At 47.3% G+C, this 27,917-nt stretch overlaps 1 protein-coding gene across 2 annotated transcripts in view; it reads left to right on the top strand.

Moving 5' to 3' along the window:
* Window positions 1–27,917, top strand: part of OTUD4 (OTU deubiquitinase 4) — a 1,503,132-nt gene that overhangs the window by 1,308,887 nt on the left and 166,328 nt on the right. For both annotated transcript variants that reach the window (XM_069631220.1, XM_069631221.1), the window contains one exon: window positions 11,985–12,254. In XM_069631220.1, coding sequence (XP_069487321.1) covers window positions 11,985–12,254 — 270 coding nt within the window. The remainder of the gene's footprint in view (window positions 1–11,984; window positions 12,255–27,917) is intronic.

The following is a 27,917-nucleotide window of genomic DNA, read 5'->3' as shown; positions in this document are numbered from 1 at the left end:
TGATCCACAGGCATTTGTAAGCCACATATCTCCCATATATTAGGAAGGATTTCCTTCCAATACAGTTTTGTTTTGCATGTCCACCAGAGATTACCCAGTATTCCCAGTTTCCCTGAAACCCCTTCTACCTAGTCAGCAGTAAGATAAGTGGTGATTTGGGGAAACTACTCTTCCTTTTATGTGATGGGTCTGAACCCCCGGGGACTTGGTTGGTCTGGCTGCTACCTGATGTGCATCCCAAAAGATGGATGGAACAGAATCCCTGGGATAGCCCTCCCCTCAGAGACGCAGGGTTCTCTTATAGGGGAAGGACCTGTCCTTTCCTAATAAGCTGGTTTGGGACTTCATTTAGCAGCATGCCTCAGAATGGCCAGAATCTCGTCACATGAAAAATGTGAATGCTTTCTAAAGTTCAAGACTGGTATTCCATTAAAAGTATCAAGTTCAGAAAGCTGTTGCTGTAAAGCAGACTCCAACCACATACCTTAAACTGAAATATCTGAAGAAAAGCATACCAAATGAGTCTGCAGAAAGCCGAGCATTCAAATTAAATTGTGAGAACATTGGTGTTAGGAAAGATATTCTTTTTGCACCTTTTCCTCCATAGATTCCTTTGGGACTCCCAGACATGCTTCTTTTTTAACCTGTCCTGTCCTGAACCTGTCTGCTTTACTTCCCTCGACTGTGTTGCTCATTCTGAGACACTTTGTCGCTCTTTTGGAATTCTTCTATTTTTTCAATTGCACACGTCTCCTTAAAATGAAGTGCTGTTATGATACTTTGCATACTTGTAACATTTTACCAAATGGTTTTTTGGTTACTTTGGCAATGCGCCCAAGACAAACTGGTGACAGCTCTGTTATTTTTACTGTTTTTCTTGTTCACTTTTGCGTTTACTGTGAATGTCCACTAGAGGTGGATAGCACCCTAGAATTAGCAGGCCACAAGATATGTGCTTTTTCGGTGGCTATCTTGCCCTTTGGACTTCTTCCTGCCTTCCCAGGTGAGGCAATGCCATATATGGTTACCTCTTTCACAGTGAAACCTACTGCTTTTGTGGGCAAGTGGGCTTTGTGTATTTTAGCCAGAGGAGGCGGCCAGTCTGGTCCCAGTCAGACGCCTGCATTTGCAAGGCCAGGCAACTGGTGGCACCAGCTGAACATCTGCAAAGTTCCAAGGCTCAGAACGACGACCACTGCTAAGAGGTAACCCAGGAGAGCATTGGTGAGTCCGAGTGGTCCAGGAACACTTCTGAAGGCTCAGAAGGGATGGATCCTCGAAGGGGTCGAGACTGGTTGTTCCCACAGGTTCAAGGGTCAAAGCACCAGCAAGGGTCTTCTGAGATCAGGCAGAGGGGCAGGGATTCATCGGGCCAATCAGTGTAGTCGATGCTTGTCAGCTGCAGGAGTAGTCCTTGGGTCATCAGCAGGCTGCTCTTCCTCGCAGATGTCTTGGTTCCAACAATGATCTTTAGAATAGCTGCAGGAGCCATCCTTTTAATCAAGTTTCAGGCTAGGAGCAATCCCACCAATGGCACCAATCTGCATCATTCAAACCACCAGGGGTTGTCCAATCATTGCCAACCACTGGTCATCACATCAGACTTTCGGGCGAAAGAGGATTTGGACTGGGACCAGACAATGTCAACCACCTCCTTTTGCTCACACACACAAAGCCCTCTTGACTGACAGCAGCAGCTTTCCCCGGAAGGGGATTTCCTTATAAGCATTTCCTGACCTGAGAAGGTGTCGGGTTGACGGAGTGTGGAGGTCCTCTTAAGAGTCACAGAGGAGTGTCCACCAATACCCCAGAGGAAGTAACCCGGTTTCCTAATTCCATTATAGACCGGAAGAAGGAAAGCTTCAATTATGCAGGGGCAACTTCATTATTGCACCCTCTGTTAATTGCTATCTCATGTTACAGGCTCAAAGCTGAATAGGAGGAGAAAGAGCGAAACATTAACCTTTTAATCACATTGCACTCAAACTACTCTAATGAGGTACAACAAGGCTGCCCCCTTCCTGTGCTCCTTTTCCACCTCAGTCAAACCACCCGAACAGCGGCTTTCTCTGTTACAACACAGAGAGGAGCAAATATTGGGCTTTAACCAAATTAACAGCTGCTTCCCTTTTTAAAGCACAAGGAATAATCTTTTTCTTCTGGAGGCATTTTACCATCTAATATTTAGATTTTTAGTGCTCCAGATTTACAGACCCATTCTGGGGAGTACCTAAGATCGTTGGGTTGTAATAGGCTTGTTGTGGGGGATACTTGGAAACAGGGTTTGTGCTGCATTAGAAACAAAAACAAAGAAAATAGAAGAGCAAACCCAAGCTCACCTTAAATACCTAAATCTTGAGGTTTCCAGTAAGGCTTTACCCATCAGCCCACTTAATAGGAACTAGGCATAGACTATAGCGATGGCCATCTTGGAAGGGGCAGCCTGTTGGGAAGAGTGAAATACATAGGCGCAATATAAATAATCATATCATTGTGTTTACGTAGGTTGCTACATCCTGCCCAGGAGAAGTGGTGCAGGTTTGGTTAGGTACCTAACAGAAGGCAGGAAAAAGGCCAAAGAAGAAAAGGGCCAAAGAGCAAGTGATAAACCTCGCAGGGCGGCCATTTTAGGGTGCTAACCACATTTAGCCATTTGCGGTAAATGCATCAGTTCACACGTAAAATATCCTAAAAACATTTAAAATCACACAGATGCCACCAGCTTGTCCTAGGAACGTAATCATAGAAACCAAAAAGCCATTTTAAAAGAAGTTATAAGGATACAAAGTATCCTAACTGCACTTCACTGTAAGGTGGTGTGTACAATTTTAAAAATAAGAATTCATACTGAGGCAGTCTCAGTACTGACAATTTAATGGATTGCTGTGCTTCTGCAGATTCCTCATCTTGATATATATCCAGCATCCAGCTCTGCTGCTAGAAAACATTTCGCCAGGGGGCTTAGTGGACCTAGACTGGGCCGTCAATCCGTCTTTCGATAGTCGGCTCCGGAAGTGACATCAGGCGTCTATATATAGCACGTCACTACACCCTGTGCTTCAGTTCCTTTTTTCCGCGTGCTTGCACGCTGCATCAGGAACACGACTCGCATATTCGCTATATTTTTTTTGTACCAAATTGTATGTTTTTCCTAGGAAACCTTGACCCAATGTCTCACAGGATTTCAGGCTTCAAGGCCAAAATGTCTGTGACCGACCCCCACAATGTCTGTCTGTGGCGTCTGGGTGTTAGTCACGACATGGAGGCCTGCGCGTCGTATGCAAAGATGCAGCAGAAGGCCCTACGTGACAGGGCCAGGAAAATGGCTTTGGACCGATCGTCCGCCAAATCTCTGGTGCAGTCTCTCATCCAGTCTTCGGAGGTCGAGACTGAGGAACCCACCCCCAACAAGGGGAAGGAACGACATAGCAAGAAATGGTCCCATTCCAGGAGCCATTCCTCGTCTTCCTCACGGAAGAAGCAGCACCACTGCCATCGACGCAAGTCCAGCTAGTCGTCGGAACGAGGTAAGCCCTCGGGAAGAGTGGGAACGTTTTCAAACTTCTATGATCGAAATGTTTAAATGGCAAACTACTGTAGGTGCCTCTCTGGCCCCCACCAGCAACCTTTGGCAGCAAAAGCGGCGCTCTCGCTGCTCCTGACCCCAAGCCGGCCACTCCGTCAACGCCTGTTGATGTCGAAAATGCCTTTGTGCGTCATGTCTACTAGGCATAAATCACCAGAAGGCTGAGGCCCATGGTGTCCATTGCTCGTCCAAGCATCCCTCGGTGTCGAAGGAACCATCGCCATCGAAAGCCACTTTGGCTCCAAATCCTACTCCATCGGCAGTCAAGCCCTTGGTGTTGACAGTTGGCAATGGTTCTTTTGTGTCGTTATTGAGATCGGGATTCTTTGACTCAAGGCAAATCATTTTTGGCATCCATGACCCCGAGGAGTAAGTCGACACTGTTTACATGGGAGCTGGCCATGTCGATTATTTTCGACGCCCAGGCTGATTCATAGCCCTTGGCTCAAGGTTTACAGGATGGTAGTGGCCTGGATACTGCTCCAGATCTTGTTGCAGCCAAACCAGCCCTATACTCGTGCTAAGTTCAGGGCTCTGGTTGACAGGGTTGTTGACACCCTTGGATTAGTTTAGTTTATTATTTGATAATGCGCTCAAAACCCTGGGGTAGCCGGGCGCAGCGGTAACAAGAATAATTAAGCTTGGTTACATACAGTGTATGCATTACATGTTATTACAGTATATACAGTACAAATATACGAGCTGTCATCACATCACATCACACTAGTCTATAGTACAGGTTTCAGGTAGTACAGGCTTCAAGGTATTTACATGCAGAAATCTAGTGTCTAGTGCCGGAGAACAGTTTGGTAGGTGTTGTTAGTCCAGAGCCAACTTTTCACTTTACATCTGAATCTAGAGTAGGGCAGAAGGGAGTGCGTTCCAGGCACGGGCAGCTCTAACAGGGAAGCTCGCACCGCCCGATTTTGTGAGTCTGAATCTGGGGGTTTCTAGCGAAGATGGTTAGAGGCTCTGGTGTGGTGACTGGAAGATTTTCTAGTCCGTCTTGCCGAGATATATGGTGGCGCGGTATTGTTCAGTCCTTTGTATGTGATAGAAAACGTCTTGAGGAGAATTCTGTCACTCATTTTTAGCCAGTGGTGGTCTTTCCTGATATTAGATATATGCTCTCTTCGGGGTATGTCCTAAATAGTTTTATTGGCACCTGCATATAGGGCGTTGCAATAATCTAATTTAGACATTATTAAGGTGTTGTCTAGAGTGATAGTTAGCTTTGGAAAGGTAGGGTCTATAGGCCCTGATTAATTTGCAGGTGTAGGCTGTAGATGAGGCCAAAGAGTTGACTTGTTTTTTGAGAGATAGTGTGGAATCAAGGTAGAAACCTAGTGTTTTTACCTCGGTTACCACCTTGATTACATTACCATCTATATTAAAGACTGTGTAACTAGGGCTGAGTTTTGTGAGGTTAGAGTCGGAGCCCAGTATTAGAATCTGTTTTGTCGTCATTCAGGCAGAGGCTGTGGGAGGCCATCCGTGCCTAAGTGAGGAGGTAAATCTTGTTTACTAGAGCTGTGTCTACGACAAAATTGCCAGATAGTGGTATGAGGATCTGCGTGTAGTCCGCGTAATTCGTATAAGTTACCCCCAATCTGTCAAGTTTGTCGAAGAGTGGCTTAGTGAAGATGTTGTACATTGTAGGGGAGACGCATGAACCTTGTGGAACACCACAGGTGATTTGTGTTGGGTCCGCTGAAGCTAAGGGGGAGAACACTCTCATCGTACGGTTGGCTAGGAAGGATTGTACCCAGGCTATAGTTTCCCGTGAGAAATGGGCAGCAGACGCTAGATGCTTGCATAACACTGCATGGCCAACCAGGTCGAAGGCCGCCGATAGGTCGAGGAGGAGGAGCATAGCTGTTTTACCTTTATCCTTCAACTCATCGATTTGTGTCTTAAGGTCAATTAAGGCTGTTTCAGTACCATGTTGTGTTCTGAATCCAGATTGGCGTGATCCTAGTAGTTGAAGGCGTAGTAGTAGTAGTAGTTGAAGGCGTTCACCACGTTTCTTCCAGAGTATGAGCTCAATAATATCTTGGACGAGGGTCCCACAGTTGAGCATAACATGCCATTTAACCCAGCCATTGCGGACCCTTTATCCTCCTTCTGGCAGCACCCTTGCTCTATTTCCCAGGGAAAACAGCAATTTTACAGGGAAGTATAGGCCGGCAAGAGGAGACCCTTCTTGCCTCGTTACTCACCCTTCTCCGGAAGGGTTGGTTATACAGGCTGACACTATTTCTACTAGACCAGCGGCATCCACTTCCAATCTGCCTAACTACAGAGAGGGAAAGAAATCACTCATTGGCCCGAAAGGTGTTCACCTCTAGCAGCATGGCGCTCAAGGCCACAAATCTAGCCTGTGGATTCACAAAATACTCCTTCAGCTTGTGGAAAATGCTGCTGAATATGTGAGGGTGCCATGGGGGATGGATTTTTACAGCTGGTGGAGGATGGCAAGGAGGTGGCCAAGCAGTCCTTCCAGACGGGCCTGAACGTGGCGGACTGCTTTGGCCGAGCAATTGATTCAGCAATGGTAATGAGGTGGCAGGCCTACGTGAAAACGTCTGGCTTCTCCCAGAATTTTAAGAACTGGTTTCTGGACATGCTCTTTGAGGGAGACATGTTTTTTGTTCAGAAAGCGGACAAATCCTTGGAAAGGTTTAAAGAGACCAAGTTGGCTGCTAAATCACTGGGCCAAGCGGCACAGTCAGCCAAGCTTTCCTTCAGCTTTACCTGAGTCTATAGGCGTTGCATACCCTATGGCAGGAGGGCACAGCTCCCGCAAGCCGGGCAGGGCAGAGGTGCTTCTCCGTGCCCCAGAAGGGGCAGATGTACCTCTAGAGGCCAACGAACAGCGGCGGGGAATGCCCACGCCCTCTAAGCCGCTTTGATTTCCTCTCCCACGATGTACTGGTTGGAGGACGGTTGGCAGGGCATTGGTCACAGCGGCAGGAGATAACCTCTGTCGCTTGGGCCCTGCAGTTGATTCGGTGGGGTTGTTGTTTGCCCTTTCCAAAGAGTCCACCGGACAGACCCCACCTCACACAGTCCAACCAGGACATCTCCAGGAAGAACTGGGAACCCTGTTGTCGAAGGGTGCCGTGGAAGATGTACCTCCCGAACAGAGAGGATCAGGCTGGTATTTCCTGGTACCCAAGAAGGGAGGAGGTCTCTCATACATTCTGGACCTCAGGGCCCTAAACAAATTTCTGAGGAAAGACAAATTCAGGATGTTGACGTTGAGGGAAATTATCCCCGCTCTCAAATTTCAGGACGGGCTGGTGGTGGTAGACCTGCAGGATGCTTATTTCCATGTGCCAATACACCAAAAGTATATTTATTTGCATTTATAAAGTGCCCTGGCAGCCCAGAGGTATTGAGGCGCTTTTACAAGAGAGTGAACTTGGTTATAGGTTACGTAATAGCTTCTGGTTACAAGATGCGTAGCAGGTTACATGATTGGCATATAGTATATACCAGTCAAAGTTATGAGGATAGGAAGCACAGACACATTAAAGAAAATTCCACACATTTTGAGCCCTATGGGTCTCTGCTGAGAGATTTCAGATGAACAGTCGTTTTTTGATTTCTTTGCGGAAATCTAAGTGGGAAGAGATCCCTCTTAGGTTGGGTGGAAGGGAATTCCACTGGGTAGCGGCGATGAAGGGGAAGCTAGAGCCTACTGCCCGTGCTTTAGTGACCTTAGGTACTGAAAGTAAGTTTGTGCAAGGGGTTCTTATTGTACTTGAGTGTACTGGAGAATCTCCGAGGCAGGTATTGAGTTGCTGCGTGGTGGATGCATTTATGGATGATGGACAGTGTTTTGAATATGATGCGTTCTTTAACGGGTAACCAGTGGGCTTGTTTCCTGGCAGCTGAGATGTGTACAGTACTGAAAGTACAGGAAGTTCTTAAGGTTCCTCATAGGGGACAAGCACTATCAATTCAAGGTGCTGCCCTTTGGGTTGACCTCCGCTCCAAGGGTCTTCACCAAGATCATGGCGGTATTCGTGGCTCACCTCAGGAGATCCGTGGTCCATGTATTCCTTTACCTGGACGACTGGCTGATCCGGGGGAAGTCAGCGGGGGCAGGTTTTGTCTCACTTGGAGGATAGCTGCCTACTACTGCACAGGCTGGGCTTCTCCCTCAACTTGAAGTCCCATTTGATACCAGTCCAGCACGCCAGTTCATCGGAGCAGTCCTAGACATGCGGGTAGGGAAGGCTTTTACTCCCGAAGAGAGAGTCAGCAATATATCCCAGGTGGTGCATTTGTTTCAGAGCCACGCGACCCTACCAGCAGCTTCTTTCCTCTGCCTTTTGGGTCTCGTGGCCTCCTGGATTTTTCTAGTGCCAGAGGCCAGGCTCCGCATGAGACCCTTTCAGTGGCTACTGAGGGGCCAGTGCTCTCATCTGGGAGCACTCACGGATCAACTCTGTGTCCAGCGAGGTAATCCGCAAACTCAGCTGGTGAAGCTTGCGCAGCAATCTCATTGCAGGGAACCCTTCTGGACTCATTGGCCTCGGCCCGAATGGTCACGGATGCGTCTGTGAAGGGTTGGGGCGCTCACTGCAAGGATTTTTACAAGTGAGCGGCCTCTTGTCTCCATCAGAATCCAGGTGGCACATCAACAGGCTGGAGTTGTGAGGCATCAGGTTAGCCCTGAGGGCCTTCGCCCCGTCTCTCGGAGGGAAGCATGTCCTCGTCCTTACGGACAACACAGTGGCCATGCACTACCTCAAGCAGGATGGTATGCACTCCGGCCCCCTCTGCACAGAGGCAACACAGCTATGATTCTGGTTGCGGGAGAACAAAATCTCTTGTCTCTGCAGTTCCTCTGGCGTGGACAAAGAACACCTTGATGGATGCTCAGAGCACAGTCTCACATGAGTTGGAAGTGTGCCAAGCAGTCCTAGAAGAGGTCTATGCTCTCTGGGGGTACCAAAGCTGTAGATCTGTTGGCCACGGAATCCAACAGGAAGTGCAAACAGTTTGCTTAGAGGGAATTCCCAGCGAACAGCACACTGGGGGATGTGTTTCTGGTGGATTGGACGTTCCCTCTACACTACGCCCCCGCTCCCCCAATTGCTATCATTCCATGGGTTCTCAGGAGGTTGAAGAGATTTCGAGCGACCATGATCTTATCGCCCCAGATTGGGCGAGGAGGACGTGTACTCCGATCTCTTGGATCACTGGTTGCCTTCACGTCAGGATCTCCTGACCGAGTCAGAGGGTCGAGCGCTCCACCCAACCTTGGATTCCCTCAACCTACATGCGCGGCTCTGGAGAGAATGAAGTATGATGACTGGGACTTCTCAGAGGAGGTACTTGAGGTGTTGCTGGCTGCACTCGGGCCTCATAAAAGATCTTTGTATGCATGCAGGTGGAGAAGATTTGAGGCGTGGTTCTTAGAACACAAGATTGACCTTCTCTTGCCCCACCACCACAGTGATGGAGTTCCTTCTGTCACTGGCTTAGTCATGCATTCAGGTTAACAAAATCAAATGGTATTTGGCAGCCCAGTCTGTGTTCAAGAGGTCACGAGATCAAGGTTCCTTCTTTATTATTCCGGTCATGGCCCAATTCCTGATAGGCCATCTCAGTAGGTTTACGCCAACCCCCTTTGTTGTCGCAGATTGGGATCTGGTTTTGACCTACTTGAAGGCGTCTCTGTTTGAGCTTATGCACTCATGTTCTTTACGACTATTATCCCTTAAGACAACCTTTTTGGTGCCAATAACATCTGCCAGGAGGGTTAGTGAGCTGCAAGCTTTGTGCTGCAACCTACTTTTCTACGGTTCTTTCGTGAGAAAGTCTTTGTAAGGGCCGGCTTCCTTCCTATGGTGGTTACTGAGTTTCATCTGTCCCAGCCTGTGTATTTGCCTGTCTTTTACCCTCCTCCACATCCCTCAAGAGGAAAAGCGGTTCCACCGCCTTGACCCGAAGAGTGTTCAGCTTCTATGTTGCTTGCACATCCGTGTTTCGGAGGTCAGACCAGTTGTTCATAGCCCATTCATTGGCCCATTCTTTGGCCCATTCCTTGTCTCGAACAGGTCTTGCCATAACAAACGCACGTTTAATTGTTTTGTGCATATCGGCAGGCAGAGAGCTTCCAGCGGGCATCAGGGCTCTCTCAACCAGAGGGGTTTCGGCCTCTACAGCCCTCCACAGAGGGATTCCTGTTAGGGGTATATGTCGGGCAGCCACATGTTCATACATTCACCAAGCACTGTGTCTTGGATTTTGCATGGGGAGCTGATGCACGGTTTGGTAGGATGGTTCTGAAAAAAAGGGGGTTGGTTGGGGTAACGTTTGCAGGACAAAGTTTGGAGAAAGAGCAAGGGAGCTGTAATGTGCTGTTGCCATCTTCAGTTCGGTTAACATCGTTCGCTTAGCTTTTTGGTGTGGTATCTGGTCAGTACCAGTCATGTGCTGTTGTGTAAGGCTATGTGCGCTTTGTTTGCTGTTGCAGTGCATTGAAGTGTTTGCGGTTTGCTGTTTTAGAGATATGGTTGTGTTTAGAGTTTGACAGTTGTATGCAGAAGGGGTGTGGTTTTAGTAGGATTGGTTATTGGCATTTTTGTCTGAAGATATGCACTCATTTTGTGGGTCTTTCAAGGTTTAGATAAATGGCTTCCTTACAGTGTTCTTGTTTCGGCATGACACAAGGCTGTCCCTCACCTCTGTCCATATTTCACGCTAGTCAGTCCCTACAATGTTATCTTAGTTGTTGCTCAGGCAGCCCTCCCATCCCAGTCTGTGCGTGATGCAAACTGGTCCCCATGGATCGATCTGGTTGTAACCCATACCCATGCCCATGCCCATTGCTCTATCTGGGTGCGACGCGGTTCAGTTCAGTCATCACCACCATGTCCAGATTTGACGTAAGGCAGTCACCATACCTATGTCTCAGTTGATTTGGTTGTGTGTATCGGGTTAGTCGTTTCAGACGTAAGTCCATCTCCAGAAATCCTGCCTGGGTTTCGTGTATGTTAGTCTAGTGGATTCTGTCTTCTACTTACTAGTTCAGGTGCGGTTTTCTTGGTGTAGCACTAGTGGTCTCGTTTTGGTTAGCGGGTTTGCTTATATGGTGAGGTTGGTTTTGAAGATGGCCATCTTGTAAGTGTGAGGTAATTGTTGAATAGTGTGGATGCAAAGTTTCGTTGGGTTGGCGGTTTACACATGAGGTTATGTTGTCATGTCTGGTAGAGGGGTTGTTAGGTAGTGGGTTAGGTTGTTAGTTGTGCATGTTGTCTGTGTCAGCCTTGCTGGGTTTGTTCGGTCCTGACTGGATTGTCGCTCGTGGTCGGTTCAGCCTTGCATTGTCTCTTTAGTTCTTGTGGAAGGTCCCCTTCTCTGTTGGTTCTCTGTGTTATCTGTCCCGTCATGGGTTTGTTGTTAATTGGCTCTTTGCATTTTTGGTTTTGTTTGCTGTCTCCATCTGGTTCCAAGGTCTTGAAGAGACAGGTTTTGAGCAGTTTTCGGAATTTTAGGTGGTCTTTTGTATTAATTTCTTTCAGGATGTTGTTCCAGGTTTTTGCCGCCAGCTGGGAGAACGAGGAGCCCCCAAGTTTTTTTCTTGCATATGGTTTTGGTTCCAGGCGGATTTCTTTGCTTGATCTAAGCAGTCTTGTCAGCTTGTAGATGGTTTTGTTTTTTAGGAATACTGCTAACTGGCCGCTGATTGCTCTGTGTGTTATGCACATTGTTTTGAATGGGATACGTTGTTTGATTGGAAGTCAGTGTAGCAATTTTAGCGCTGGTACGTTTTTTCGGCCGGCTCGAATGAGAAGCTGCATCCATGGGTAAAGCGTGCCTTTCAGCTGAAGCTGTATTTCTTTAATACACTTTTTGCTATTTGTCTGCATATTTTTACAGAGAACGGTCCTTGGTTCTAGTGAACACATGTTGGGCTTTTTGAGACTCGCAGTCTGCATGCCACTCGGAGGACTACTCTGCCTGTATCTTTTCCCTTCATTCCTAGTCTTTTTAGATGTTCAATAGAGTAAAGTATTTTTCAGGCCTTAGCCTCTTCTCTGTTGCACTACTGTATGTGCCCAACCTCAGGTGCACTTCTTTGGCACACACCTGCAAATATATAATTAACTATGCTAGCAATCGCAGCCAACCTAGAGAATCTGCTTCTTGTTGTTGTATGAATGTGATGTCAATAACAGCTGTTTGAAAATGAACCATGAAACAACTTAAAAAAATAAAATGTTTAGGAAATTATTGTTCAACTTTAATGAACAATGGCAAAGTAAATGTATCATTTGAGGCTTTAATATGCACTAGGATGTTGAGAGAGCTGAATTGGCGAAACTATTTTTTGTTCATATTTTTCATAAATGTAATCGGTCTGATTTTTGTTTTTCAGGTATTTCAGCACAACTGACTGTTCCGCCTGGAATTCTAGCATCGACTGCAAATCCTGATTCGGCCATGGCACAGGATCAGGGGATCTCACCTCCATTCACCACAGTTCCTGTTCCTTTGCAAGCAGTCAATCAGCCAATGATGCCTTTGCCTCAGACAATGAGCTTGTATCAAGACCCATTGTACCCTGGTTTCCCACTTGATGAAAATGGAGAAAGAGCCACAGCGCCACCTTTCTCGTTGTGTAAGAGTGGGGAGGATCTTCCTACAGGTACACCATCTAAATGTCGGTCGTGTTGAATACTTTTTTTTGTGTTCTTTTTTTTAATGGCATGGATGTCAGATATATAGTTTCTTTCAGTGAGTAAGTATGGTCCTGTTGAAAGTACTTTACAACCCAGAGAGTCTTTAGTTTAAAGGATGTTTAATTTGGTGTAGTGGCTCTCCCTCCAGTGTTAGATTTAGCATTTCTGATTTTACTTTGTCATCAAGTTGAGTATGAGTTTTGAGTGTTTTATCCATGTTCCATGTTAAAACTGTCAGCAAAAATGTTTAATTTGTGATCCATACTTTTGAATGGAAATTAATAGAGGCCTTGGTGTTGCCTAATTCTGGATGGTAGGGGTACCAAGCCTAGGCCAGAGAGAATGGGGGAGCGGTGAGATGGATAGGTGAGCCCTGGCCCTGGCCACCACTCTGCCATTGGCAAATCATAAAAGGTATTAATCATGGCTAACAAACCTTGCCCACGACTCATAGCCCTCATGGTGAAGAATACAATAAAATACCCAATTAAAGTCCTAGCCTGCATCAAGGGACACAGGAAGGCTGGGAGTTGTTTGTTAGGAGACTTTCCATCCTAATACTAAATGTTTGTCTTCCTTAAATCCACTAAATTAGTGCAGACAGCCCTTGGGAGCTAAAACAGGTAAGGAATTTTCTCAGTTTTGCTAATGTCACGTGTGATTCCACCATGGATTGAGCAATGGATCTTGCTTCCCTGTATGAGTTAACAAGGCAGTACAATGTGTGAGATAGTTCTGTGGCATATTTTATAGAATATGCTAATAGATCCATCTGGTCGTGGTTCTTTAATTTCTAAACTTGTTATTGCTTCCAAAGTTTCCTCGACTGTTCTGGAAATGTCTAGAACATACCTGGTAGTCTGTTTCAGGAGCTCTATTCCTTTCAAGTAGTTCAGTGGACTGCCCTATTTAAGCTTATCGGAGTAGTAAAAGGAGAGATCCAAATTGACCTTGTCGTAGCTTACTCCTGTGTACTTGGTGAGGAAATGGTCTAGTGAGTACCTGACACTGTTTATCTATTGGGAGGCCCTTGGCTCTCAATTTAGTGTGTAATGGTGTGGAAGGACAGGTGGCATTGTTGTGGTTATAGACATGTATTTGAGTTAAAATAAAAGAAAACCCTAACTGTCCCTGACACTGAGAGGTTTCCCTTCCACAACCGGGAGGATAGCTCAGCGCCAACGTGCGCGTCTTGGAAGCAAGGCGACACGAAACAACACAGGTTCGATCCCGCGCTTAGAAACCTCTGGTGTTTAAGCGCATTATAAATATGCAACTAAGACAAAAACAATTACGCAACTAAATAACACAAAAAATAATTCCTGTAACAGCGCCTCGAGGCCCGCGGGCTATGTGAGCGCTTTAAAAAATGTAAAATAAATAAATAAAACTAAATAATAAGGACTCGGTCAGGATGTCCTTTTAAAGCAAACAGTGCACCGTCCTTTGTCAAAACCTTTTTCCGTTCCTTGCACTCTTAACTAAGCAAGGAGAAAATGAGGATCTTCCTAGTCCAGAAGAGTAACTCCCTACTTCTGGACTGAGGCTTTGTGTTCACCTCCTGGTGATGAGACATGTTCTCCAGATTGCATAAACAAAGTTCTAAATGTTCTCTTGGAGGATGTCTCCGTCAGTGGCAGGCACAGAAAAGAAAGTCTCTTGAAATTACTTATTCTATTCACAATACCTGGGTTATGGCTCTTCCCTTGGCCTTCTTAGGCTTTCACAGTGCCAATGGGTATGGCTCTACCTTTTGGCATTCTTAGAGTTTCCAGCTTCTCTGACATTTCTAAGGTGGGCCTGGTCCACTCTCCTGCAAAGTACTATGATAGTTGGTATTATGGCTTCTTTAGTTAGTATAGCAGACCTGCTTTACTATCCTACCGGGCACTGCTATTCTTATAGTGATTGTAATAACTCCTCTGTATTTCGGATTCCCAGACCCTTGTTCCATCTGTAATTTATTTCTTCAAACGCTTTCTTGTACTTGGGGTCTACAAGGAGCCAGGAATGAGACGTGAACACAGAGGAGAGATGTTTGTAGCTGTACACATTTATTATATCAAATGGGGTTTGGAAAATGCCCCTTTATCACTTATCTAGGAGGTATTTTCCCTACATCAACCAAAACTAATGGGTCTGTCCTTTGTCAAGATGTACAAACAAAATGTACATCCTGTGTCTGTAATCTTATGCTGGCCCTTACACTCTACAACTAATTTAAGGTGTAAAAGGTACTGTGTCTTGATTTCGCAAAGTGCTCAAATGTTCAAGTCCAACACAACAGTTCAAATCCAACAAAAAGGCTTCCAATTGACAATATTCGCAGTTCTAGGGAATGCCTCCTTTGCCCAGATTCCTTGTACCAATACAATAAATTAAAAAATAAAGAATAATCTAGCTCACTCTGTCCCCTTGCCGTATTGACAGTTACCAGGGATACAGCTCCCTTCTCCAGGTTTTCTCTTCAACTTTAATATTCTGCACTTTTTAAAGTGCAGGTTCCAAATTCACAAGTTATCTGGTATCTTCCTTGCCAGACCTTTGGCAAACATTTATAATAGTTCATAATCTTAAGGGCCTGGGTCTTCCTTGAGATTCTCTTCCACTTCTATAATAGTTCACACAACACTTCACACACTCAAGGGCATGAACCTTCCATGCAATTTTCTCTTTACATTGCACACACACACACCTGTCTTAACCTGGTGTAGTCTCCTGCCAGGACTTTATTAAATAAACTCTTTCCCTTTTACATTAGCCCATCGACGGTTCATGAATCCTGGTTTCATTGTGTTACATATTTACCTTTTTCCAAAAGGCTGTTAAAACTTTGCAAAGTTCAGGAGGTGAGTGGTTATCCTTCTCTCCCCTTGACCTCTCTCTTGCTTTGCTTCCCTTTCACGGGGGTATAGGCCTTCCCTTGTCCAAGCACCTTCAACTTGAATGTATTTCCCCCTTTGTCAGGGTTTAATAACCTGTTCGTTGTCTGCTTTATAATTACTTTCACTTCTTTAATGACCTCCCTTTTGGTCTCTCGCTGCATTTTCGTGAAGGGAGACACTTGGTTAAACAACCTGATAACCCACTGGTATTCTTTGGTTTACTGGTTGTTTCAGGCCTCCCCTCACTTCAGTTTCCTTCTCTGTGTTGCTCCTGCAGAGCAGCATACGATTGTAGGCAACCCGGCAAACCAATTGTCTTCCCTGGGTTTACTGGTTGCATTCAGTGTTTCTTCCCTTCCGTCTGCTTCAATTTGTTGGCTCCGCCTGTGCCCCATTAAGCGATGAACTCTCGCTGCGTTCCCCTTCACGATGCACGGTTCCTTTTTATCTTTCCTCACAGTGAACAGCCTGCACCTGGGCTTCTCCCCAGGGACGGGTTTGCTTCAGCGTGGTGCTTGGCATCGGTGCGGGTTGCAGTGCAGCCTGGCGTCTGCAGCACATTTCTCCTGCTCCCTGTCGGGTGTACATTTAAACTTCCCGGCTTGATTACACATTTTTGTAACAACTAGACTGCTGCGATAGTCCCCCAGTCTTAGAGATCTTCATTGCTCTGTTCTTTCTCGTCTCAGTGGCGAGGGGACAATTTCTTGAATGCCCCTGAAGTGGATATTGAACTTCATTTGGAGTGCCCATCCCTGCACCCTGCATCTTCCACGTCCCAGTTGTCAGTATACTATTCCGAGTGGGATGTTGGGGAGTATCCACAGTACCGAGAGGTTTGGGGAAGAGTGTGACAATATGGCATTAATGCATGTGCAATAGAGGGGGGACCTCCCTGAAAGGAAAGGGGAGGGGGTTATGTGGTTTCCTCCAATGATACCCCATCATTTCCCAGTGGTTCACCTCCCCCCCAGGACGTCCTCCCTCATATAGCCACACCCAGGGTCAGGATCAGGTAGTGGCTGCCGTCCCCCTGGCCATAGTGAGGACATCGCCAGATTCATCACAGGTCCCATACCCCTAGTTCATATGCAGTTGTTCCTTTAAGGTCTCTCTCACAGGTGCTCCTTCCAGCCTTGAACGCCTGGCTACATTTGTTCCCAGATCTGTCCTACGTTCTTACCTGCTAGCCCCGGAAAGTCACTACCTTCAGGGAGCTTCCATTGGGCTCTGGCCTGCTTCAGGCATCAATCTCTTCTGCCCAGTGCTCTCCATGTCATCCGCCCGAGCCACAACATCTCCAGAGCTGCTGCTTGCTGCTACTCTGTTTTGCTGGCCTGCGCAGCACTGTCCCTTCTCTTGAGCGGACGTCCGTGGTCTGCTTCCAGCACGGCAAAGGGTCCTTCTACCTTCGTCCCTTTCTGGAGGTTTCACCTTCCCGCCTCGCGTCTCAGCTCTACAGGTCTCCCTTCTCCGCTCTGCCAACCTGCTTGTTGCTCCTCGAGGGAGGACTTAACAAACTCTTCAGTCCTACTTCACTTTTTATGTATCTGCAGTTTACTGATTGTCCATATTGACTAGAATGCTGGAGTTGGTTCTGCGGAGCGCTCTCCATTACCCAGTGCTGCTGCTTTGTCCCAGTACTGATGTTGTTCCTCTAAACTGGGTTGCTTGAAATCTTTGTCTCAGTTCCTTTGCAGGGAGTCCCTGATCTTCCTCGTCTCAGCACTTTGGAAGATGTTTGGATGCTCTATATTACATAGGTACATGGAAGAGTGTGAAATCATTTTTCAAAAAAGGTAGTAGGCGCCCCTCTCCAGAAAGAATATGGCATGATAATCTGTTCTGTGGTTTCTTCCCACTTTGAGAGTTTGCAGCCATTGCTTTTTGCTCACTGTACCTTTCACAGATGGGAAATAACCATTTGCATATCAGCCTTTGTCCCGCCACATTGGCAGTCCAGCACCGAAATGCTATAGCAATTCCCTTCTGAACAAGAGTACCAACAGCAGCCCCATACACGTGTTTCAGTTTTGTTTGGGCCTCATCAGTGAGGGGGAGCTGTGCCTCTCTGAGCATAGTGAGCAGGGAATCCACGTCTGGGTTCCCCCAGGTAACTCAGGGTGGCCAACCCCAACTTCCTTGAAACAAAAATTTCAAAAAAGGTAGCAGGCGCCCTCTCCAGAAAGATCACGGCATGATAGCCTGTTCTGTGGTTTCTTCCCTGTATAGGGTACAGAGATGAGAAAGGGTATGGAATATTCATACACCCGCTGATTACTACCCCTGGTGGGGGCTATCGGGTAGCAGCCTCATGGGGAAGGAGCTCCCCCCAGGGAAGCAGGGACGATATCCTGGGATTCATCACAAGTGGCAGTTCTCTATTGGCCCATTTTGATGTAGTAGACCATTTTTTAGGAATTGTAAAGGAGAGACTTTTCTGCACTTTCCAGCTGTCCTCTTCTCTGAGGTTTTGTAACAGCTGATGAGTTGGTTTAGCGCTGTATTCTGAATATGTTTCTGCACTTTCAAAAGGACTATTTGTTGGTCTGGCTATGCCGTTCCTTTTAGAGGCCATAGCATGTAGTTCCCCTGGGAGTACTATCTTTAAGGAGTCCATGTTTATGTGTGCTGCTTTTATTCAGGGTGTTGTGAGGACCCTAGCACTATTCTGACCCTAGCACTCTAGAAGAAATCCAAAGTGTAAAGGGTATTGTCTCTTTCTCAAACTGCTCATATGATTAATTGCAACACGAGTTCAAATCCAACGACAAGGTGACAATGTTAACAGTTACACAGAATAGCTTCATTCCCCAGACTCTTTGTACCAAAGCAAACCAGTTCAAGAAAGAATAATCAGGTTTCCAAGAAGATTACTCTCTCCTCTTGGTGTATTCGCTTCTTTCAGGGAAATCGCTCACTTCACAAATCCTAAGGGTATCTTTCTTCATAAGGGACTCTTTTTTCCTTTGTACACTTTTATAACAGTTCACAAGCTCAATGGCATGGCCTTTCTTGAGATTCTACTTTCAGCAGTTCCCACAATAGTTGATATACTTAAGGGTCTGATGCTTCCTTGAGACACAGTACAATATGCACCCATATTTGTCTTCACCTGGTATAGTCCTCTGCTTGGACTTTTCAGATCAGGGTTTTACAACCTATGTGTTCTACAAATACTTTCACTTCTTTAATGACTTTATTCATGGTCTCTTGCTGGGTTTTTATGAAGTGGCAAATTCGGTTAGACAACTCGGCAACCCACTTGTGTACTTTGGGTTTAACGGTAGTCTCTGGCGTCCCCTTGTTTCGCTTACTTTCTCTTTGTGTTATTCCTACGGAGCAGCATACACTCGCCGGTAACCCACTTGTGTTCCTCTGGGCTTACTGGTTACCTCCAACGTGCCTTCGCTCCTGGCTGCTGCAGCTTATTGGCTCTGCATCCGCCCGTTTACCGTGCCATCTTTCTCGGTGCGTGGTTCCTGCTGCTCTCTCCGCAAGAGCGGTGAACCGTCTGCACCTTGGCTGCTGCTTCGTGGATTTGGGTTTGCCTTCACGTTGCCTGTCTCGGCAGGTTTCCCTCCAGCGTGGTGTTCGAATTTGTTACAGGTCACCAGGCAGACTGGTGTCTGCAGCTCTCTCCTCCTCTTTGTTGGCTCTACCCGGGTCGTATAACTTCCCAGCTTGATTATACTTTTCCAACAACTAGCGCTGCGTTGGTTGTCCAGTCCTAGTGATCTTCATTACTCTGGTCTTTCTCATGTCTGTAGTTATGGGACCATTTCTTGAATGGTGTTAAGGATGTAGACACTAAACTTCATTGGTAGTGATACTCACTGCTCCCTCCCTCGTCCCAGTTGTCAAGATAGCAGCCCTAATGGGAGTTTGGAGAGTAGTCAAAGTAGATTTACCAAGCGGTTGGGGAAGAATGTGACAATATGCCATTAAGGTAAGGGGAAAAGAGGAAACCTCCCTGAAAAGGAAGGGGTGTGGGGTTATGTGGTTTCCTCTTAACAATGCCCTGTCATCTCCCCACGGCATACTTCCCCAAGGTGGTCTCTCACATATAGCCGGCCCCGGAGTCAGAATCTGGAAGCACGCCCCCTCCCCACCCAAGCTGTCGCAGATAAGGACGGAATTGGAATCCTTTGAGTCGCATGCCCTCAGGGAGGTACGATACTATGCCCATTGCGACACGGAAATATGGCGAGGGGGAAAGACCGGGTCGAACCCTGGCCAGACTGACCCGGATTGAGGGAGGTAGAACCCGAATTGACAGTATCGGGGACGAGAGCGGAGTGCAGCATTGGTCTGACCAACCCATCCTGGAGAATCTTGCGGAATTCTACGCTGCCCTTTATGGTCCACAACACAAGCATAACCCACAGGACCTGAATCTCCTGCTGGACCAAATTCCCATGACCTATATATCCCGCTCCACCAAAGAGCAGCTGGATGCCCCCATCACCCCCGACGAGATAACCAAGGCTATCTCAGCCCTCCCTAAGGGCAAGGCTCCCGGCCCGGATGGCCTTACCGCTGAATTTCATCAAGAACATGTTGCCCTACTGACCCAGCGCCTACATGAAGTCTGGACTGAATCGCTCCGCCTAGCTACTTTGCCCCAACCCCTGCGCGAGGCCATTATAACTGTGCTACCCAAGCCGGGCAAACCCCCGGACGAGTGTGGCTCCTTTAGACCTCTCTCCCTTATAAATACAGACACCACAATATTCGCCAAGGTCATCGCGAACAGGTTCCTCCCCATCATGCCAGACCTGGTCCACCAAGACCAAAGCGGCTTTGTCCCTGCCCGCTCCACTGCCTTAAATATCCCACGATTATTTAATATCATCTCTAGAATCGACCCTAAAGCTAAACGCGGTGGCCGTCACACTTGACGCCCAAAAGGCATTTGATATGGTCTCCTGGCAATATATGTGGGCGGTACTGGAGAAAATGGGAATCGGCCCGCGCATGCTTTCCTACATCAAACTGCTGTATACAAATCCAGTGGCCAGAGTCCTGGTCAACTCTCGCACGTCGGCTCCCTTTACCCCCAATAGCGGAACTCGCCAGGGAGGCCCATTCTCCCCCTTATTATTTGCAATGGCCATCGAACCCATGGCGGATAGTGTAAGAGACAAACATACCCGCAAGGGAATACGCCTGCGTGACACACCCGAAATCATATCGCTGTACACGGATGATGTGCTCCTGTATGTCAGAGACCCCTCAGTCCATCTAGACCCGATCATCCGCGAGATAAAAAAAATCGGTACATTCTCGGGCTTCACTATAAACCACACCAAGTCGGACATTTTTCCTCTCACAGCCGCAATTTCACAACCGTCATGTGAATTCCCACTCCGGTGGTCCCCAGAAGGCATCAAATATCTCGGGGTCCAGGTATCCCTGTCGAGATCCTCCTTACTGGCTGACAACTAGATTGCCACCGCGCAATACGCAGAATCTAAGATGGCGATGTGGCGCAACCTCCCCTTGTCCCTCTCGGGAAGGCTGTCCCTAATCAAAATGATAATAGCTCCTATACATATTCTCTAATGTCCCACTCTCGCCTGGGAAGCATTATTTCACAAACTTGCACACGGAGTGCGCCCGGTTCCTGTGGTACTCTGGTGCCGTCTGCAGGAAGTGGCAACGTATGATTCTACCCTATGAGAAGGGGGGATTCAGCGCCCCGGACCTCACCCGATACTGGATCGCCGCACAAGCCCAACATGCAACACACTGGTATAAATATCTGGGCCCCCCCATGTCAAACTTGAGATCCTTGCGAGAAGGTGAATGTTATGTCCCTGATCCTCTACCACTCATACCAAACTGACGCCCCGGCTAATCCAGTAGCCACCACGATCATGGCATGGAGATTGATTCTGCAATCCCACCCCGAACGCCACCTGTACTACAAGTGGCTGCCCATATGGTCATTCCCAGGCCTCTCCCCCACACAGGACAAACTTCTCATGCAACACTGGCTGGACCGGGGTATCGGGCGTTCTCCGACTTGTTCTCTGAAGGGAAATTCATCACCCCACAGACATGGCGACCGGGACAGTCAAAATCAGCACTGGAGTTACTACAATACTTTAGACTTAAAGCGGCAGTACGTGATATGTGGCCCTCATACCCAAACAAACCCCCTGAATCCACTGAGATCTGCTATATTGCTAACTCTGCAGGAGGTAAGGGCATGACATCTTCCCTATATAAAATACTGATGGCAACATCGACAGAACCATCCCACAAACTTCGGGACGCATGGAGCAATGAACTGGGGTTGGCAATTACTGATACCATGTGGGCAAAAATGTGCATACATACATGTAAGGTCTCCCTCAACTCCAGATTTAGATGCATGCAATATAAGCTCCTTAATCGCCTGTATTACACCCTTCATAAGGTGGGGAAATTCTCACACAACCAATCCCACGTGTGCCAGAGTTGCAGATCCAGTGAAGCTGATCATACCCACATGTTCTGGTCCTGTGGGGCGCTGGCCCCGTTCTGGGATGCTGTGCTTGAGGCCCTCTGGGAAATGGTGGGGTTCTGGATTAATCCCGACCCCCTTGCTGTGCTGTTTGGACTGTGGGAGGGAACTGGGGCAAAGCAAGTTGCTAAATTTTTTAATGTTGGGGCCATAGTGGCGAAAAGATGCATTTTACAGTGCTGGAAGCGACGCTCCGCCCCCCCCCCTTCATTAGAGATGTTAAAGGCTCTCACCTGGACGCAAATTTGTGAGGACCACCATATCAATATCCTACCTGCGAATGCCCGCCCCAAAAATGTGTGGACAGAGTTTTATAGTTAGCCGAACAACAAAGTTGACTTAGAGGTTCTATCCTCGCCCCCGTCTCCAGAGCGGGCGGAAGCGCAACCCGGACTCCGAGCAGCACGCTAGACTCAATTCGCCCTCTGTCAATGTGCCCGTTTACTACTCATGCATTGCTTGTTCTACATGTTCTAAGTGTGAAATGCTGATTGCCGATGTAATGTGTTCTGCACCTGCTACTGTTCCTTGCCAATAAAGAAACGTAAAAAAAAACAACAAAAAAAAAGAATCAGGAAGCAGCTGCCGTCCCCTGGCCACATAGGGGAGGCTTACTTGGGGAAAGAAGTGAGAGCATCGCTAGACTCATCATGGTGGGGAAGCTAGCAAAAACCATATATTTTAGCGGATCACTATCCTCTTTTATAACTGGTTAATTAGCAGCTTACTTGGAATGTCCAGTGTCCCCTTTGTACCTAAAAAGGTTGAGAGAAGAGTTGGTTTATGAGCTGGTGACTCTTCCCCAGGAGAGGAGCAATAGGAAAGACGTTGTCTGTCCTAGTGAGTAAAATGTATGTCACAAAATAATGTATGGTCAACCTACTCCCTGTGTGTTTCCATCCAAATCTGTCTGTCCAAGGCCCCCAATTTTGTTATTTGCCCCACTCCCCCATGAGGAAGATTTCCATTATTCAAGCTTTTATAGATCCAAAGTCGGAGGTGGAGTTTCAGAAGGGTGAGAAGGAGCTCTGTGAGGAAGTTTCCACTCCCAAAGAGACCAAATTACATTCTCCTGGCTGCTTCCCCGTCTGACAATGTCTTTCCAAGACCTGATCTCAAGAGTAGCAAGTATTAACCACTTGGATGTTTAGGGGCCACAGGAAGAGGAGGACGTCTTACAAACTGCTAAGCGGAACAGGTCCTGCATACCAGCTCTCTTGGTCCTCCTAATGCCAAAAGTATGGAGGTTGGGACATAAAGTATTGAAGACTGTGAATGGGCAGTCACCAAAAAACACTGACACAGTAAGATGTTTCAAGGGTGTTTATTCGGCCAACAGAGGATAAAGATGTCTTTAAACTAGCAACAGTCAAATTGGAAGATTTATGCTGGACCGGATACTTGCTGGGTGGGTAGCCCCGAATGGAGTTAGAGAGAGGGGGACAGTGTTAGGAAATATTTTGGTTTTACTGTTTTCCTCCCACACACTTTTTTTCTTTTTGGTTAGACTCCTGTGCTGACTTTTTGGACTCTAAAACCTTCTCCTTTACATTCCTGGTCTTTTGGCTTATTCTTATGGGGGAAACTGATTAGTCCATAAGATTATCAGCACTGCGAGACTGTAACCTTGTAACTTTTTCTGTAACTTATTTTTGGTTACTTTTGCAATGTGCCTAAGATAAGCTAGTAGCAGCAGAAATGTTTCTATTGGGTTTTATACTTTTCAATCATGTTCATTTGCATTTACCGTTAAGACGGATTTCTAGAATCTGGCCTGGTGTACAGATTTTAGAAGACCACCCTAGTTATAGTGAGTGAATAGCTTGTCTTTAGGCACATATAATACTAAACAAAAATCGCAAGTGTAAAAAACTCTCCTTTATGCAAAAGTATCCCCATTGCACTGCATTGTAAGATTCTGTGTGCAAGGTTAAAGTGTAACATGGTAAAAGGGGAACCAAGTGGGGTAATGGGTGGGTTTGTGTGTGTTATCTGTGTGTGTGTGTGTGTGTGTGTGTGTGTGTGTGTGTGTGTGAGAGAGAGAGAGAGAGCTGGGATGTGGGGTCTGGGACTGTTACCAGTACAGATCCAGGTGCCTGAATGTCTGTTGCTGGACAGACGTGGTAGCCAGTGGCTGTCCATTGTTGGATAGCAAAAGAGAATAACACAAAGCCTTGCCCTAGCCGACACATGTTTCGACCAACAATGGTCTTTCTCAAGGCTATTCGTTGGCAGGTGCAATCTCCCTTGAATTGGCAAATCCACACCAATTCAAATTACGTCATGTGGACAACAATTGTCTTAATATAAGAAATCCTGTGCATTATCACTGTTCCATGAGTTATACTATGACTTTCAATTCCGCCATTCCAAAAGATTTGGGTTCACGTTTAGAATGAACAATTGGGAAATCCCTGAATAAATGTTGCCTGTGTTGTAAGTTAGACAAATACCTTCTCTTTCATTTTGGTGTAATTAATAGGAAATATTGTTAGGATCACCCTTCCTGAATTCGGCATTCCACCAACAGACGCTCAGTGTCGCAGATGAGGACTGGGACCCGACTGTCCGAGCCCCGCATCCGGCCACATACAAAGATCGCCACTGCGCCTGGGGACTATTCAGTTTCCACATTAAAGCAGCACGAAGCAGAGGGCTTTAGCCAACACAAAATAGTCAGGTCAGCAAACAAAACAAAGCAAAATTAAAAGGTGTCCCATAGAAGTCTATGGGAGAAAAACAGCATCAAAAAAATCTTTCCTAATTGTGAGTTACCCAACGGTGAGGTGCATATATGTGCCGACATATTTTTGCTTCCCTTTTAATATTTAAAGTAGTGGATTTATTTTGTAATATTATATGTAATATTTAGTGTAGTGTTGTAATAAATAATGGTGTTTCTATACTTCACTGTGAGGGTCTTTTTACTTTCTATTTTCGTTGAGTGTTACCTGTACTACCCATCTGTGTCCCCTTCCTCTTTAGTTCAGCCTTGCTGCATGGTCTGTGCTACTTAAGAGAGTGGGTTAGTTCAACTGAGGTTATGGATAAACCATGCTAACCCAGGATTGCCACAGGTAATGACTTTTAAAAACCCTTCTAAGAGGAGGAAACCTTCTTAGGTCCATTCTTTAATAGGCCTCACTAAGGTAGGTGGTGGGGTGCGGTCACAGGTGGAGGGGTTGCCTACATTCTGGAGGTGCTGTTGTTTCTAACCAGGTTGTATTATTTTTAGCCTGGGACAGAGCAGTTTCTATTTCTGTTGCCTTTTTATCTGCAACATCAGCACCAGAGTGTATGGTTTCCCTCTGGTGCTGTGCTTTCAGGAGGAAATTCTTCTTTCTCTACTGGGTTGGACCCCTGTCTTTTTGGGGCAGGATCCTGACAGATCCCTCAAATCCCCTCAGGACAAACCGTATGGAAGCTGCGTTTGATCCCATGGCAGCTCTTATTCAGGCTAGAACATTCCTGCATACGGTATTGCAGCACATGCCACTAGCAAAGGAGTGATGCCCTTCAAAGTAACATTCATCTGCTTCTCCTGGTTAAGGACTTTGCAGAAGCAGTGGCTGCACCACTGTGCCAGCAGCATTTCATCCCAGTTCTGACTCCAGTACCGCTGTCATTGGTCTTGCGTGTTCCTTTTCCGCTGGCTACTCCCAAATGTTTTCATGGAGATGCCAGTAGCTACCACTCTTTCATTAATGAGTACAAGTTAAACTTTTAGTTCGAAGCAGCATCATTTATGGCTTCCACAGCAAACAATGCCTTTGTACTCTATTTGCGGGGTATGGCAGCAACCTTGACCGATCTATTTTTGGAAGATTAGCCAGTCCTATATTATTTTGATTCCCTGTTAGTTGCCATGAACTGTGTTTTTGATACCCTCTATAAAGCCCAGGCCAATGACCTGTAATTACTGTCTCTACAACAAGGGAAGCAGAATCTGTTATCCTGTGTGGACCTATTCACTTGGCAGAGGAGACATCTTGGCCAGAGAATATGAAAGCTGACGTTTCATATCGGGGTCTTTGGATGATCTTAGATGCCCTATCTTTCTCCACCATGGGGTCTTGCATGGATTCACATGCTTGTGAATATTCCCCATCAGGCTGGGAATCCTCGGTAAAGAAAAAATCAGTTTCACTTCTGAACTGTCTTTCTCCTAACAACTAATCACTGGTCTCTGGGTCATACTGCCCCAGCCAATGACTGCCCTCTACCTAAACCCCTCCTCTGGCAGCCATCTTCAGATTGTTACCACACGTTCAAGATTTGGGAGTCCTCGTGCTATAGCTCTCGAGCTTTTACTGCATTTTGCGATTTTTCGTAGAGTTTTTTTTATTTTCTTCGGTCAATCGAGCCTCAAGCTTCATCGATCAACCCTCTGATTAATGGGGACCCGTTTTTTGGATTCTTCAGAGCCCCTCAAGGGCGGTTTTTCGTCGAGTTTCTTCTTGGAGTATTCCAGAAGATTCTTCAAGGCCTAGACCGCGTGGACATGGTGGAGGAGAAGGACTTGGCGCCTCTCCAAGGTGTGCCCCGGTTGCAACCTACGGAATGTCCTTTCAGACGATGGACATTCCCTGTGCCTTTACTGCCTGCATTTGGACCCGACGCATGTGGAGGACGACTTTGTGGCTTGTTGGGAGATGGTGCCGCGCACACGGACCGATCGCAAGCGCTTTAACGAGTGGCTGCAGGCCAAGGCCCCTGCTCTGGGTGAGTACCGGCAGCATGCCTCCCCTGAAGAAGAAAACTGAGCGGTCTTCTAAGACCTTTGAGGGCACCCCTTCCGCGGGGGCCCCAACATAAGGCTAAGCAGCGCGAGTCCACTGCCTCCGGGAGCGCTGTTGCGACGGGCTCCTCGGCGGCCAGGGCGAGTTCAGCATCTCCCAGCGCCTTTGACCACGAGCCAACGCTCGGGTTCTTCAAAGAAGCGGAAGTCAGACCATCCGGGCAATTTCTTGGAGAAGCCCCAGACCGGCCCTGCAGAGAGGGCCAAGGGGGAGCGGGGTTCCGACCCTCCCCCTAAGGTGAAGGCTGCAGACTCTTCCAAGGCCGTGAAGGCCCAGGTGCATCAGACGAAGACCCTCGCGTCCATCGAAGTAGTGGTAGCGTCCCTCGCAAAGGTCGCCATGGTGGATCCGCAGGGCTTGGCTCCAACGGCGAGAGGATCCCTGCCTGCCAGGAGGGAAACCTCTTTCTCCAGCATTGGATCTTTCATGGATTCACATGCTTAGAATATTCCCCGTCGTCAGACTGGGACCCCTCGGTACACATATATAGCCTTTTCCTATAGGAAAACTTCCGACACTTTTGTGTCCTATCTACGTCCTTTTAGGACCCGCCTACGCATGCTCCGTAGGCCGTCCCAGTATAAGAGGCCCGCCCCTGCGGCTCCCCTTCAGATTTCAACCGTCTCCAAAGTAGTGGGATCTCCTTGCGTTGTCTTACTATTTTGTACAAGGTTGTATACCTGGAGTTGGAGTTAGAGAAAATGTCCTCCATGTCAGGAAAAGCGCTGTTCCGTCCATGCGCGACGTGCGGATTGAAAAAATTTTACGAGTGGTACGGACATATGGATTGTATATATTGCCTCCACCCTCATCATTCGGCTGATAACTGCGACATATGCAAAGGGTTTTCTCAAACAACCCTCAAAGACCGGAGTCAACGGCTGGTGGCATGGCTGAATGATGGAGTGGGGGCATACCCCCCTTTGGAGGTAGGCTCCACACAATCGGCGAAAACATCAGGCCGCGCTACCGCGTCGGAACCACCGGCGAAGAAATCTCGACCGACGGAAAAAGAGTCATCTGGGAGTCACTCAGCTAGAGACTCCTCGTCAAAAAAATCATCTTCATCAAAAAAGCATGAACAGGAAAGGCCGAAATCCTCCTCGGGCGATCACCATAGATCGACCACGAGTCGAGAGTCGAGTAAAAGCAGGCCAAGTGTGGAAAAGGCGGGACCGCCTAAACCACCTGCTAAGTCACCGTCATCGACGGCGGTCCAGTCATTGGCCTCCACCCTGCCACTAACGCAGGTGGCATCCACCGTCCCACCGACAACGGCCTCGTCGACAGGGGTTCTACAGGAGGCCTGGAGGCCTGAAGTTTTTGATCCGATCCCCCGGATACTTTACTGCAAGAACAGGCTGTGTCGCTCTCCTCGGGAGAGGACGAGAGCGAGAGAATAGCTGGCCCAGCAGACCTAGGGCTACGAGTGGC

This window comes from Ambystoma mexicanum, chromosome 6q (genome assembly GCF_040938575.1).
Source record: "Ambystoma mexicanum isolate Mex_15411 chromosome 6q, UKY_AmexF1_1, whole genome shotgun sequence".
NCBI lineage: Eukaryota > Metazoa > Chordata > Amphibia > Caudata > Ambystomatidae > Ambystoma > Ambystoma mexicanum.
Note: the sequence above shows the minus strand (reverse complement) of the source record. Positions and strands in the feature narration are given on the sequence as shown.